Source organism: Perca fluviatilis, chromosome 3 (genome assembly GCF_010015445.1).
Source record: "Perca fluviatilis chromosome 3, GENO_Pfluv_1.0, whole genome shotgun sequence".
In the NCBI taxonomy this organism is placed as follows: domain Eukaryota; kingdom Metazoa; phylum Chordata; class Actinopteri; order Perciformes; family Percidae; genus Perca; species Perca fluviatilis.
Window position 1 is genome coordinate 27,164,206 of NC_053114.1, and position 16,462 is coordinate 27,180,667.

General features: G+C 38.8%; 1 protein-coding gene across 9 annotated transcripts in view; it reads right to left on the reverse strand.

Moving 5' to 3' along the window:
• Window positions 1-393: 393 nt before the first annotated feature.
• tcf12 (transcription factor 12) overlaps window positions 394-16,462 on the reverse strand; it is an 88,485-nt gene continuing 72,416 nt past the window's right edge. For 7 of the 9 annotated variants that reach the window (XM_039795439.1, XM_039795437.1, XM_039795438.1 and 4 more), the window contains 7 exons: window positions 11,244-11,317; window positions 8,553-8,744; window positions 5,765-5,879; window positions 5,489-5,651; window positions 4,039-4,283; window positions 3,371-3,524; window positions 394-2,789 (listed from right to left, as the gene is read on the reverse strand). In XM_039795439.1, coding sequence (XP_039651373.1) covers window positions 3,382-3,524; window positions 4,039-4,283; window positions 5,489-5,651; window positions 5,765-5,879; window positions 8,553-8,744; window positions 11,244-11,317 — 932 coding nt within the window. In that variant the 3' untranslated portion in view covers window positions 394-2,789; window positions 3,371-3,381. The remainder of the gene's footprint in view (window positions 2,790-3,370; window positions 3,525-4,038; window positions 4,284-5,488; window positions 5,652-5,764; window positions 5,880-8,552; window positions 8,745-11,243; window positions 11,318-16,462) is intronic. The other 2 variants (XM_039795436.1, XM_039795444.1) reach the window with 1 other exon arrangement.

Below are 16,462 nucleotides of genomic sequence, written 5' to 3' on the forward strand. Positions count from 1 at the left end.
GTGGCTCTAGCTCTTCTTCTTCATCCTTCGTAAATCTAAATGTAAAAAAAAAAGTAGGACCACAGCACATGTACAGTACTCTACTATCACACTTTATTAAAAAATAGAAACATATATTCGTAGTACTTTTCATACAGACTGCAATGGCCCACTGGTATTGTTTTCAAAAATGAGTTACATACTATTAAACACTCATTTGGCCTAAATCCACCGTAGGAATGTCTTATAACAAAGTCTAAATGAACCCCATGTTTCTGAACTCATCCCACTTCATCTTTCCTTCGCCTTTTCATAAAATAAAACTTTATGGAGAGGAGAAAAAACAAATATGGAGCAGTTAACAGAAACAAATGTGTTTGCTCAGTGAGAGAAATAAATGCACATACGATTGAGTTTAAAAAAAGATGGCACATTTATTGCAACATAAATGTTATATACATTGTGTTTTTCTGTTGGAAAAAGACAGAAAACTCTAATTCTCGTTTTTTTTATGTGCATCAACAATAGCTTTTCATTTGACACAACAACAAATCTTTTATCAATCGACAACGAGAGACTGAAAAATAAGATGGAGGTCGCACTTTTAAAAATCTGGAGCTCGTACTAAGTCTAGACTACGAGCAACAATTCAGCTATGCTCACGAGATGCCATTTGTAAATGTCTTGTAATAATGGACAGGCTATTGTGAATAACTGTACGTTTTACTATCTAATATAGTAAAATAAAGTAAGAAACTTTTTACTCAAAACTTTTGCTTTCAAAAATCTAGAAAGAGTAATATTTAGAATTCAAGAAATATTCTTAGAGTATTATTGTATAAAAGACTAACTACAGTGAAAAATAAGCCAAATGTTTTTTTTTTCTTTTGATTTTCTGTTTTTCTCATATATTATACACGGGAAAGCATCTGGAAATACAGCAAAGTCTAACTTGGCAAACAGAGGAGCAAAGAAATACAGGAAGAACAGGAAATAAAAAAAGAGAGCAGGAAGTGACATACATTATATCCTCAATCAAAGTCTGCCAATATCAATACAAGCTGAAATACTGAAATACTGAAATGAAGAACAAGGCCACATTCAGTCAGAGATTACACAAATATGGTTTAGGTTGTTTTGTTTTTTTCACAAAAAAGTTTTTAAATCATAAATCGTTTATGTAAACTCTTGGTGTGGCATCCTTTATTCTAATTTAAGTCCCTTTTTTGTACAGAAAATGAATTCTGAAAGCCTTGTTTAAGGTGTGGCTAATGATAGAAGACAATATACAAAGAAATAAAAGGGATACAAAGCAAGTCTTAACACCAAAGACGTAAAGCATGCACACTGATAGGGAAAACAAAATAAAGCCATGAACAATGTCTTCAAACATAAAAGAAGATCCTGTTACGTGTTTTTTGTTCATTGTGCTACGGTTCGAGGATATTCACCAAAATAGATGAAATATCCAGTCTGGCTTATTGTATATTGAATAACATAATAGAAAAATAATTTAGAAGATCTCTTTGCTGAATGAAACTGGACGTTATAATGCTGGATGAAATGACTTGTTACAACACAAATAAACATAACTGAAATTTTACTCAGAATAACTGCGTTTAAAATGTAATGTCTCAAGATATTAACAGAAAGAAAATGATGTGACGTGTAGGCTAGAAGAAAGTGTGGTCGTTTTTTTAAAAACTACGTCTTAATCAAGCAATCTTTGATTAGCTGGTGGCGGGAAAATAAAAAAAATCCACTTCTGTGCTGACGTCAGGAGCATGTAACGGTCAGGAGGCTAAACAAAGACAAGAATCTGCAAAAAATTGTCATTGCTTACATTTAACACTATACAAGAAGGGCCCTTTCTTTTAGTTAAGACACTAAAAATACGCAGGGAATGCTCACTACCGAGGAAAAAAAACACACAACTACATCTGAGCTTTCAGTAAACCTAGAGTTTGCCATTCGTCTGTCACCTTTGTAGACAATTCCGTTAATGCTGACTTAGTCGGGCCGACGATTCAGCTGGTCAGCAGCATAGAAGGTGATCTAAACTACACAGAAACAAACAGGTAGTTTTGGTTACACGTGTGGCCAGTGGCATAATGAATAAAATATAAATATAAATAATATATCCTCTGTTTGTGTTTTTAAATGGGGCGCTTGCGTCTTCATTTTCTAACAGCTAATGATCATTTTCAGTTGGAAATAAATATCACTTTGAACTAGCCAATAAATAAATCTTCTCAGTGCCCAAATATTTTCCCCTCATCTCGGACTCGCCAAAGATTTACGAGGGTGGAGTGCTCTGTTTTAATGGTGACATTGGCAAACTATAGATCAACTGAAAAGCCGCATACTTCTCTTTGAAATTACTCAACTTTCCCTTTAGACATACACTTCATAGCTCAATAACATAATAAATAGAAGAAAAAAAACAGACAAACAAAAACAAATTGCTGTTACAATGCATTCGTCAATTCAGTTTAGGCACAAGGCAATATCCACGTACGGTTGAGAGGAGATTGCGAAGTCTGATTGTTCAGAAGCAACAACACTTCTTGCAGACGGTGATATGTGCTGGAGATTTTTTTCTTTGTGGGGAGAAATTTGCAGATGGAAACTGGTCACAGGGAGCTGGACACTTGGCTCCTCTTCAATCTTTTTAGGATTGGATTGTGTTAGTCTCGTAGTTTTGCTTCAAGTGGTCTCCTCCGATTGGTGTCACAAACTGTGAGTCCTGTCTGTCACTGGGAAGCAAGGTCACCGACTCAAACGGGACAGAAATGATGTGGATCACTGACCTGGAGAGAGGAAGGGGGGAAATCAATCAATCAACAATCACACAAGGTACAACACAACTTCTATCTATACCTTTGGTTCAACGTTATAACAAATGGTTGATTTTAAAGTGCTATTGCTACTACTTCACATATTTGCTGCAACAACTAGTCAATTAATCCATTCATTTATTGATAGATTAATCCGCAACTAACCGATTCATCACTAAAGGTGTTTAATATATAAAAATGACAAACATTATGTAGTTCTAGCTTCTCCAGGAGTAAATATGTGTTGCTTTTATTGGTTTGTTTTATAACAAACAGAATATATTTGGGTTTAGACTGTTGGTTGTTAATTTGATAACAATACCTTAGAATTTAGGAAATTGGGACATTCTTTACCATCTTATAAACAAAAAAAAAGTAAATGCAATCCTAAATATAAAAAGATTTACAAAAACATTTCATCGCTAAGAGAAAGCCATAAGGTAAAAATGACCGACTCTGCTGAGATCTGATTGGTAATCATTTGTTTCAGACAATCCACAGATTAATTAATATTGAAAAAGTGTGTTTTCGTGCAGCCCGTGAATAGTGAGTACCTGTCTGCTGCTCAGAGGTGGCCCATGGGGTTAGATGCGTCAGTCAGGCCTGGATGGACCCCCGTGTGGGCTTGTTGGACGTCACTGGAGCCCCCAGACACTTTCTCCTCCTCCCTTCTCTTGAGGCAGGCTGCTTTGGGGTTCAAATTCCGCTCTGTGGGTTCAGAGAGACGGAAATCAAACTTTTCTGCCAATTTCTTTCTCATGTTTTTGAACAAAAATTAGTTAACGCTTTGATTTGTTCTTTTTATCATAACAGTGTTTCAGTGAGTGAATTAAGCATTAAGAGGCATTATTGCTAAACAATTCTTTACTTACCAACTTTAATATCTAAAAATATAATGCTACAGCAAACTGGATGTCATAAGCCAGCGTATTATCACACTTTAATAGCATCCCAGCAGTTTCTCGACTGGTGTTGTGATATTTTGGCTGAGTAACATATTTGGCAGCTCTGTCGGTGAAATAGCTCCCTATAAATCAGTAGTGTAGCTCTATTTATTGCCGTTCTCCTTTCTATAACTCCGTATCCACTCTGGATGTGACACCAAAATCAAATCACTGCCGCCAAGAATCTTATGTGAAGCATTTTAAAGAATTGATTTGATATGATGTAACAGTGACATTTCAGTAATTTGCAACAGTGGTCGGGTAAAGCTTTCACTGACCTCTGACTTGCTGCTCCAGGTTAAGTATGACGGCCACAGCCTGATGGAGGATGAGCAGTTTAGTCTGGGGCTTCTCGCTCTTCAGGTGCAGCTGGCACATGCGACCCAGCTCCTTGAAGGCCTCGTTGATGTCTCGCACCCTCAGGCGTTCACGGGCGTTGTTAGCCATCCTCCTCTCGCGTTCGCGCTCCGCCTTCTGCTCCGGGTTCAGGTCCTCGTCCTCAGTGATACTGTGGGAGAAAGAACTGTTTCAGAGTTAAAGTCACATAACAACAACAAAAACAAAACATGTCGTTAACTAAGAATAATGAAAATAAAAATACCTTATATTTAAAAAAGTGAAATCTCAACAGTCACTCTTACCAGCTAAAAAACACTTTACTAGGGAAATTGGATTTAAATGCATTTATGGCTGACGTCATTCCTTCTTTAAAATAAACTGATGACCTAAACCTGGATAAAAATAACAAAATAAATTACTAACAGATTATTGTCTTTATTAGTGCGACAACCGCAGAGAGATGACAGGAAAAGAAGTGTGAGAGAGAGAGAGAGAGAGAGAGAGAGAGAGAGAGAGAGAGAGAGAGAGAGAGAGATAAAAGACATAGGTCTGTGGTCAAACTCAAACCAGTAAAGCCGGCCGGCTCATGTTTGCCGCCTTTAACCCACAATAGGCCACCAGGGCGCCACGGCATAAGAAAATGAAAACTAATTAACTTCTAACTAACTAATCTTCATTCAAACAAACAATCTAATGGTTACACGCAGGCGCATCTGAAAATTAGCAACCGATTTGCAATAATGAACTCATTACACTGAAAGACCAGGTGGCAAGCTACATTAAGTACTACTACACTTTGTAAAAACATTAACAACATTAAATGTCTCAACTTCATTAACCAAAATGAATGACATGCATTCATGTTAATGACAGCTTATATAGCATAACACAGATTTACTTTTTGACCTGGGGCTATATGTAATTCAGTCTGCTTCCCTACTTATTGCTGCCGCAAGATTAACAACAAGAACAGGAAGGAGGTTAACTCAGCGTATTTTGTTTGCGTGAATATATTGTGGCACTGATCGTGAATTCAGCATTTCAATCCAAAACATTTTCGTTGCGATTCTGCACTGATGTCAAAATCTGTCACTGACAAAAATCCATCATACTGGACAAAAACTTTGAGGTGTGTAGTGAAATTGTCTTTGAAATGATGTAATGCACAGATTAATGTTATTGTTTGGAGACATCTCTCTACAACAGGTAGGCTACCACTCAGGCCTTATCCTGAGAATCACAGGATCAATCCTCAAGATTTGGGTTGGTTTAAACAGATTTAAGTTCAAATAATTATTTTTTCTCACACCTAACCAAACATCAGTTATACCCAAAATGATCTCACTTTTGGAAAATATTTTGTTGGTTTGTGTATCAACGTGTTCTTACCTCGTGCGTGTGCCTGCTCTGGGTGTTCGCATTTCTCTTCTGTCGCTCTCATCATCAGACTTGTCATCGGTGGAAAGGTTATCGTTCATTTCATCCTTGTCCTGTTTCTCCACCTTCAGCTCCAGGGTGGCAGGCAACTGTCCAGCCAGGGCTGAAGCAAGACCTGTAGTAGACAATGTAAATGTAAAGGTAAGACCTTATACACAAACTGAGCCATGCCCATATTTGGTCAGCCATATAATGAGTTGATAAGAACGGGGAGGGGGTGCATCAGACCTCTGAAGGTTTCCAATTGGTGGTGGAGTTCTGTGCTGGATGTGGAGGAGCTGACGCTGGGGAGGCCTCCCTGGCTGTTGTTCAGGCTGGCAGCATCGTCAGCGTGGGTACCACCCTGTTGCAACACAGACAGGAATCATTGTCAAGGAAGGAAGAAGACATTCTCTGGAGACGATGCATAAAACTATACTTTTCAGCAAGAGGAGAGCGATTAATAAGAGCCTAAATCAGAGGAATAAACTTCAGGTGCCATTGCAGGTAGTCAGTCAGTCAGATTCTGTATTATGCTAGATTCACACAGGTCAAGGAATATAAGAAAGGTGTTTTCACACGTTTTTTTATTTTTTATTATATTAATTATCAATATAATATCAATATTATATGCTATTTGACAGCATGTATGTACTGAAAGATGTAACTATTCATATGAAAAGCTATTTATTTGCAAACAGAGCATTCAGGGTCTAATATTTGATTCATTCCCAACACTGGGGGGTGCTTGGGTGATTTGCTTTACAGTAGTTTGATGTAGAATGCATAACCAAGGGTAAAAAAAACACAAAATAAAAGCCACCTTTGTAACAATAGACGGATGAACGATACACTATGAAAACCTCTTTGCTGCCACATGCTCAGGCCTAGCTCTCTGTAACCACAACTACAACCACGTCTGTTTCTCATGTCTAAAATGAGACAAATGCTCCTGTGTTCGGTTTCAAAAGATGTCAAGCTGAACCCACTCAACAGTCTGGACATTTCCTTCATATTTTGTCCACATTCATAGCATAAAAATGGTCAACTCCCACCGTGTCGTACCACAAAGTCCCTCCTTCCTGAGGTTCACCACATGTTCTGGAGCTATTTAATTTCCCCTCTGAGAACCAGGGAAAGGCGGGGAAATCGTTGCTGAGGGTGGAGGGTGTCCCCTCCTTTTCTTAAAGGAATGTGATCCCCAGTCACTGTTGGCCTCTGTTAACCCCGCCACCCCGAGACCCTCCCCTTCCTCAGCACTACGCTAATCTTTGCTGTGCTCTCAACAGGTGTCCAAACAACTCTTTGTCTGAAGGAGGAGGAGGGAAGCCCGGCTCTGGCAAGAAAAGAACGCTGCCATTTTCATGGCTAAGCCTGATTACCATACAGCTGAGGAGCTCTATTTGGGTGGAGGCCATGGGTTCAGACACACGTTTCCAACGATTCAGATTTCCTGGGTTGTTAAAAATAAGTGATGAAAAGGGGTGGAAGGGGTATAGGGTGGGGTGTCAGCAAGAGTAAAAAGCCTGTGGCTGTGCCGTGCCGAGGCTGTTGAGCTCCGTCTGAGGGGACCTCTTCCCACACAGGAAGTGCTGTGTTAGTGCAGACACAGTATGTTCTATCTCACAGTCACAGTCGGTCAACATCACTGCCACAACCCAGCTCTCTGTAACAAATACATCAAACTGAGCTCTTCTGACAACCACAACAAACAGAGACTATTCAAAATATATTAATGTTGACAAAGAAGATTTGAGACCACAGACCAGAGAGGGGCATAAAAAAATCTTGATTAAAAGTTGGACCAAAATACAGTGCAGCTTTGATGACCGTGCCAACAAAACAAGAGAAATCTTTTTGGTGAAAAATAAACATTAAAATGTCTAAATGAAAATGTGTATTATTCTCCTTTTTGTTGCACTCAATTTGAAATGGCCATCAGAAGAAGATATTTATATTGAATATGCGTTTCGTGTCAGCTGGATGCCTGGGGCTGGGTTATCAGGGAAAATATAACAGTACTACAGCTGGAAAAATAGTCGATTAATTGATTAGTCCATCGAAAGATTCATGATCAGCAGCTATTTAGATTATTATTGTTTAAGTCACTTTACAAGCAAAAATGCCAAATATGTTTCCCAGTTTGTGAGGATTTGCTGTTTTTTGTCTAATGTGACAGTGAACTAAAAATGTTGGGGTTGATTGGATAAAACAAGCAATATGACAACGTTATCTTCGACTTAAGGAAGTTGTAAGTTTTACAGACAGAACAAATACTTTTGTACCGCTTTACTTCTGGAAAACCAGATCGATCTCTGATCTTCATCTGAAGGTAATATCTAACTTAATATTAATCATGGGAGCATATTATTTTCATTAATAAAATAAAATAATAATGTAACATATTGTTGAATGTGTTTATGATGAATTGTCTATGACTTTTTCGCTCATCATTTGCATACAGTATCTTTCAAGAAAAGTAATCTAAACTCTTTAGAACTGATGGTTTAGTTTAATGTGTGTGAAATTATTTCCAATCACCTCTGGATTACAGTTGGATGAGCCGCCGAATTTTAATTTCCACTGCAGATGTGCCAAATCTCTTGGCTCTTTAGAATGAAATACCTCGGATGGAGGATGGGTGAACACATCCTGATTTATACTCAGACCTGCATTCTCCCATTTCTCAAGAGGTTTAGTGCAACACACAAACACGTCCTACACCAAAACACATAATCACTCCATTACGCCTGTTTTTCTCATTTCTCTTTTACCCGGGTGTATACAGACGCTCTCAAGAGCAAGGTGAGCCTCAGGCCAGCCATGACACTTATGGAAAATATGTCAGTATAAATTCAACTGTCCATGTGTGGAAAATGGCTAGTTTTTACACATGGCAGCAAGCCTGTTTTGAACAGGAGATTTGTGAAGTTTAACAAACATGTAGGAATACACCAACATTTTCTCCCTCACTTCATGAAATATCCTAAATGCACATAAAATTAAAGATCTAAACATTTATATGAAGTTCTCATACCATCGCTGCTGTCCGACTTGGAACCAATGCAGAGGCAGGGAAGTTTGCTCCAAGGGCTGCTATTGGCCCATTTTGTGCCTGTCCCAGCAGACTGTGTATGTCGCTGGGCAGACTGGCGGTGGAGCCCACTGCGTGGTTCCTCAGAACAAGGATTGCATCATCCAGTCTGTCCAGACGATCCTCCATTCGAGACTGGGAGGACCAGAGAGGTTGAAGAGTGAAGGGTTAGGGAGAGGGAGAAGAGAGGAAAAGAAGGATAGAGCAGCTTAGTATAAGCACATTAGGAAAAAAAATTGAAAACACTGATTGTATGGTGTGGACTTAAAAAGAAAAAGAAAAGGTCTGAAACACAAGATAAAGAAGGCAATTCAAATGCAAGATCAATTGAGCCGTTTAAGCTTGAGTTGTAAAAGTCAATCAAATGCTTTTATTTCAGATCACCTGAATAAAGGACAGATGCACATCAGGAGTGCTTCAACAATTACAATTTAGAATATAACATTTAAGCACAACTTAAGCTGATTACTGCAAGCTGGAGCGGCTAAAACATAATACGACAATATGGCAACAAAGGCAATAAAAATGAAACTGCATTTCACTGTGAGGTATGTGGACTGCAAGTCCAACAAAAAAAATGAGCAAAGACATATGGAACAAGTAATGAGTAAAGACTCTATCTGATGAGTACCTCGCAGACATCCTTTAAGAAAGACATGGCATCCTGGAGATGCTCATGTAACTGCTGATGAACTCTGTTTTTCTGGCAAAGTCAAATAAGAATAAGACAGGATTATGAAAAAGATCAGCATCTATAAATACTGGAAACACACTGTGGATAGAGATTCTTTTTCTAAAGACAGACAAGAAGGGCAGGATTTGGAAGGAAGCACACAGATGCTGACCATTCATTTTGTAAGGATGTTTGCACATTTAATAACCCCTTCTACAGTATTAACGATAAGTTCACATCCTCCACATTTTATTAAATACAAAATGCGCTTCTTTACACTATTGGCTCCAAAGTTTTGCGTATAATTTTTCTGTCGAAATAAATGTCATTGTTGGTAAAAGCTGCCTTGTCCATTGTCCGGTATCAGCATTGAGTGATATAATTATGATGCATAAAGTTATGCATTGTTATATTCATTATATCCAGCTTTCCCAATACTCAAATGATATGAAGCCAGCTATTTTACAGAAATCAATACAGATAAGACTTAACCTAATAAAAACATATTCACTCACAAGATGTCATTTAGACTGTAATCTGAATCCTAAACTTGCATGTTTAGACAGTTGTTCATCACTGTTTCTTAGAACTAGGATTGAAGCGTTCCAAATTCTCAAGTAGTTGTTGACTCAACTATCAGGGAACTGTGATCCATGCTTTTATCTTGAACGAATCCTGAGATTATGTCATCATTTGAGCTGCTGCCAGTGGAATTATTCATTCATTAAAAACTGTAACATAGTCATTGGGCATAAAGGTAAAGCATTCTTCAGACTCAATGTTTTAAATTTTTACAGCTTAGACTTGAAAAATATAAAGTGATAAGTTACTTTCAGACAGATGTTATGGCCCCACACATCCAAAAGTTGTTGTTTTTCTACCAGCATTTCCATCACTGGCAAGCTTTTTAAACAGCTTGCCAGAAAGATAGGTTTTTTATACTGAAAAGTCTCAGACTACTAATGTTATTTGACACTAACAAAAAACTACCTCTTACCTCTTACTACTGCAGGTCTACAAGTCAAAGAAACCTATAAGATACACCATTAAATAAATAAAACTATAAGCACCACCTACTGCAGTGCTGTGTTTATGTTACACATCATATCAAACAGGACATGAATTGAATGTTGTTTCCACATCACTTTTATCAGCAGCAGCTAATTTTCAGGTTATCTGATTTCATTCACTTGCATTGTTAGCTTCACTTGTGTCCTCTCACTTATCTTTGGTGGCCATGAAGAGACAAAACAATGCTGGAGGCAGAGTGGGAGGAAACATCTACATTGTGGCTGTTTGAATGGGACTATGTGATAAGATTGCAACTGGAATGATTTTCACCTTTAAAGGTCGTGTTCTGTATTTTGAGCTATTTTAAACAATACAATGTGTTTAAAATGTGGATTATGCAGCATCAAATCTTTAAAATGTATTTTAAATGATTGTAAATTGTATTGCTTCGACGTAGACCATGGTCTGTATGTTGTTTTATTTTGTATTATTTGTCTTTATTGCTACATTTCTGCTGTTTGTACTTCTGTTATAATAATCTATTATAATTCAACACTTTCCTTCATAATAAACCTCTAAACAGAAAATGGAAATTCATGACATTTTGCATCAGGTAGAAGGCTGGATGAAAGGTGATCTGTAGCTCTGGTCTCATGGCAGCGAAGGAATCCTGGAGAAGTTGATCAGCAAACAGCTGCCACCGCTACACAAGCCCCCTAAACTAAACCCAACCCCCAACTGTCATCCCTGTCCTGGCCCACGGAGTAGAGGACAGATGGCAAGCCCCAAGGGACAGGTATTGTTCAGTTTGGTTATTCCTCTACCCCCACCTTCCTCAGCAAAACATTTGTCAGACAGGAATCTCCCTGTAATGATAGCTCAATCCTTCACGGGTAACTTATCCAAAGTGAGCAACCATCATGTAAGACGGAGACAGACAGGGAGCTTACCAGTGAATGAAGGGAGTTCTCATAATTTGGAGAGGAGGGGCTCTGTCCACCAGCGCGGGGCCACTGGTTGGTAACTGATAAAGAGAGGAAGAGATGTAGCGGAGGTCAGCATTAGCAATCCTCTGATTCAGTTTCCTATCAATATGCCTGATAGCTGTATCCTGCTCCACTGGGTACACCAATACAAAAGCTAACTGACACACACAATAACAGGCAGTCATAACACACTGACATCCTGATTTTCTGGTTTGCTGTTGTTCTATGTGGGATATTTTTATCTTTTAGGGCTCAATTGCGTCATTTCCTGATGGCTGGACTGCATCCTGACACATGAGCCAGCGGAGGCTTTGTCTAATACCCATTTCCACCCTGAAATGTACGCTGCATCTGTACATCAATAAGCAAAGCAGTGAGAGGCTGGAGAACAATATAAAAGATCTGATTTTAGACCGTTTTCATTTACACTTCCTCTTTCCCAGAAATGTTTAAGTCTCAAAACACATCAGAGGGATCCAAAATGCAGTGTGGGTAAATAGTGTTTTGGCTCATGGCTTTCATCAGTGTTCTTGATGAATACAGTGCCTTCATGCAAGTATTTGGCCCCTTGAACGTTTCGAACTTTTGCCACATTTCAGGCCTCAAACATAAAGATATAAAAGTGTAATTTTTTGTGAAGAATCAACAACAAGTGGGACACAATCATGAAGTGGAACGAAATTTTTGGATATTTCAAACCTTTTAAACAAATAAAAACTGAAATATTGGGCGTGCAAAATTATTCAGCCCCCTTAAGTTAATACTTTGGTAGCGCCACCCTTTTGCTGCGATTACAGCTGTAAGTCGCTTGGGGTATGTCTCTATCAGTTTTGCACATCGGAGACTGACATTTTTGCCCATTCCTCCTTGCAAAACAGCTCGAGCTCAGTGAGGTTGGATGGAGAGCGTTGTGAAAGCAGCAGTTTTCAGTTCTTTCCACAGATTCTCGATTGGATTCAGGTCTGGACTTTGACTTGGCCATTCTAACACCTGGATATGTTTATTTGTGAACCATTCCATTGTAGATTTTGCTTTATGTTTTGGATCATTGTCTTGTTGGAAGACAAATCTCCGTCCCAGTCTCAGGTCTTTTGCAGACTCCATCAGGTTTTCTTCCAGAATGGTCCTGTATTTGGCTCCATCCATCTTCCCATCAATTTTAACCATCTTCCCTGTCCCTGCTGAAGAAAAGCAGGCCCAAACCATGATGCTGCCACCACCATGTTTGACAGTGGGGATGGTGTGTTCGAGGGTGATGAGCTGTGTTGCTTTTACGCCAAACATAACGTTTTGCATTGTTGCCAAAAAGTTCGATTTTGGTTTCATCTGACCAGAGCACCTTCTTCCACATGTTTGGTGTGTCTCCCAGGTGGCTTTTGGCAAACTTTTAAACGACACCTTTTATGGATATTTTTAAGAAATGGCTTTCTTCTTGCCACTCTTCCATAAAGGCCAGATTTGTGCAGTATACGACTGATTGTTGTCCTATGGACAGAGTCTCCCAGCTCAGCTGTAGATCTCTGCAGTTCATCCAGAGTGATCATGGGCCTCTTGGCTGCATCTCTGATCAGTCTTCACATTGTATGAGCTGAAAGTTTAGAGGGACGGCCGGGTCTTCGTTAGATTTGTAGTGGTCTGATACTCCTTCCATTTCAATATTATCGCTTGCACAGTGCTCCTTGGGATGTTTAAAGCTTGGGAAATCTTTTTGTATCCAAATCCGGCTTTAAACTTCTCCACAACAGTATCTCGGACCTGCCTGGTGTGTTCCTTGTTCTTCATGATGCTCTCTGCGCTTTTACACGGACCTCTGAGACTATCACAGAGCAGGTGCATTTATAACGGAGACTTGATTACACACAGCTGGATTCTATTTATCATCATTAGTCATTTAGGTCAACATTGGATCATTCAGAGATCCTCACTGAACTTCTGGAGAGAGTTTGCTGCACTGAAAGTAAAGGGGCTGAATAATTTTGCCCCCACTTTTTCAGTTTTTATTTGTTAAAAAAGTTTGAAATAGCCAATGAATTTCGTTCCACTTCATAATTGGGACCCACTTGTTGTTAATTCTTCACAAAAATTACAGTTTTATATCTTTATGTTTGAGGCCTGAAATGTGGCAAAAGGTCGAAACGCGTAAAGGGGCGAATACTTTCGCAAGGCACTGTATGCCAAGCATCTGGATTCAAGTTCATAATCTTCCACTACAATGTTGCGGAGTTATCTTTCTCTTTAGTTTTCTGTCAGTCAAACATCTATTTGACCGGTGATGTAGTGGTAGTACAGTCAGTTTGTGTCCATCTCATGTATTTTCCAGCATACACATCTGGAAACATCTGAGTGTCATTCATACTAATACGACCCATGAAGCCGAATCTACTGCTGCAATTTTCTTCTTTTCATTCCAAATGAAATATCATGAATTTTAATCATGTAATCTACATATAGAGAAACTTAAGATACTCTGCGATAGAGATTATAATTTACCTTTGGCTGGAAGAAGCTCACTGTGGGTTTTGTACATGTATTTGAGCCAAAAAATAAAATCTACGGGCCAGTACAGGAAAGCAAATCAAGCTGATTTGATCCGGTGTAAATTAGTGCTAAAGTAAAAGGAATCCACATCTGCTCATCACATTTCCAGTTCTACGTTTCTTTCTTTCTCTCTTTCTAAAGCACAACTATCCAAGGAACCCACCTGCCATGTGCAACAGGAGGTATTGCATTATACAATCAAATAACCTAAATGGACTTTGACAATAATGAACCTTCCCAGGTTATTCACAGGATAGGAGGTCTCTGGACCATTCCAGCTTAGTGCTTCTCTGGTGTCTATTATGGTGGAGGGATGCCAAACCCAGCCTACATCCTGGTGAATGGATTCCAGTGTGACACACTCTTCAGATGGCGACTTTGTTTTGGTTATCTATTCTTTAGGGTGAATCTAAAAACTCCTCCTTTTTATAATAGCAAGGCAATAAAACATGCAGACCAGGATGAGTGGAAGCATTTACAGTATAGCAGAGGGGGCCTGGGGAATGCTGACTGTGATCAAATGTTATCTTTTCTTAATTTAAATAGTAATTAAAACGCTACAATGGTTTGAATGGCATTCTGAGTTCCACATGTGAGTAGACTGATGCAATATTTTTACTCCTAATTGTTCACTGTTTCTTTTTACAAATCAAGGCCTGTGTGGTCAGACTAAACATAATAATAAACCACTGAACTTAACACTATGGCTTTTTAAAGCAGGACAATTACACTGACAGACAAACACAAGAAACACAAGAAACAACACACCTCCCTCAAGCTCAGGAAAAAGTTTAAAACGTGTTTTTCCATTAAATCCTTCCAATGAAATGTCTCACTAAACTTCTCCACATGAGTTTTCATGTTTCTTTCCTCTCGCAGCCTTGGCTAAATCAGACTTTAATTAAAAGACTATTAAAAGTGACTTTGGAAGAGGAAATGAAAAATCCTCTGTTCTGCTCCAGCTTTCTCCCAGGTGAGTGAGACAGACACTCAACATGAGCCTCTGCTGGCTGGCGGCTATGAAAAATTAGCCCGGGCTTTGGTTCCCACGTGCACCAGAGAGGGCTAATTGAACAAACCAGTCTTGAGTAATGTGCTGTATATTGGTGTAATCCTAATGATGAATGGATTTTCAACAGCGAGCCAAATTTTGGGCCAATTTCAAAGTATCCCTCTTTTTCTAACCCCAGAAGCATAATAAGGGTGAATAATTAGCGAAACCATATCCATTTCCTACAATACTAGATGTATTCATCTTGCAGCATGTATTTTATTTCTCACATATATATATATGAATCCCATTAATAAAAAAACACTGAACCTGTATACTTATATTCATTTTTTTTCCTATCATAAAAAAATATCTAGTAACATCACATACTGTTGTAATATAATAGCATCCGTTCAATTTATGAACATATTACATAATAAACTAGATTGTAAATTCTATTGTTATGCTGCCATGTGTGGCATGCTGTACTGTAAATAGGTCAAAAGGGAGGATCTCCCTATGTGAGGCCGTCATAGCCCTGATCATCAGCTGAGTCACAGCCACCCTCCTTCACCCACTGGCAGATAAACGAGGCCTTTTGCAGCCTGGTCTGGGTGTATGTGTGTTGGGAGGAACAGCTGTCCAAGGGGCAGGGCAACAGCTGAGGATGAGGGGGGCATACGTAGAGACAGCTGTCGTCACTCCATTACCGCACATGACACAACTGCCTGCTAAAACAACACACTGGGCTTTCCCCTCTCCCCTGATTCACTTCCCATTACTCTCTCACCTCTGTCAACAAGTCTGACATATTCTTCTTATACACGTCTCTTTTTACGTTAAAAACCCAGTATGTCAAAAACAGGAACCGTCTTTTTGAGGTTCTCTCAACTCTGGGTTGAAAGACGGACTAGACACTGTTTTCCCCTGTATGTTCCATAATATTAATATAATTCCGGGGGAGGCTTGTCTGTCCATAATCAAAAATCAAGCTGACATAAAAACAAACAGCCAAGCACTTGTGTGGAAAAACCAGATTATGTAACAATAAATCTACTCCTAAGAATTTGAGACCCACTTCAAACATTTTCATTACAAGATTTTCAAATCCTTCTGTACCCTAAAAGCCACAGCCATAGTCTTTTTCATCCACACTGTTATTCCAGGGCTTGTCAATAAAACTTAATTTCCATAACTTAAAACAAAGTCCTGTTTGTATTTCATAACACTTGTCAGCTAAATTTATGAACATGAACAAAGCCCCTCCTAAAAAGCTGAGAGCCAAAACTGGTCTGTGATGTCACCAGGAAGCTATGTGGAGCAGCTCTCTCGGCCATGAAAATAAAGCCCATGTCTTGGACACTGGACCAGCAAGTGCAGATGTAACTTGCAACATTGATTTCATGCTTTTAGTACAAACCACATCACTTTGTTAACTCATGGACTGCAGATGGAAAGCAGCTAGTAAAAATCTGGTACGAAGCATCTCTTCTCTTTGCTTGAGATTAATGCTTGTATTACATGGTCCCAGAAAAATAAATTTTTTAAATACTAAAAATCGTTTTTGTACCTTTTAAAAATATTTGCCAGACTAAACTAAGCTTTCTTTTACAATAGATCCTGTTAAAAAAATGGCATTAACTGTCCTGGCATA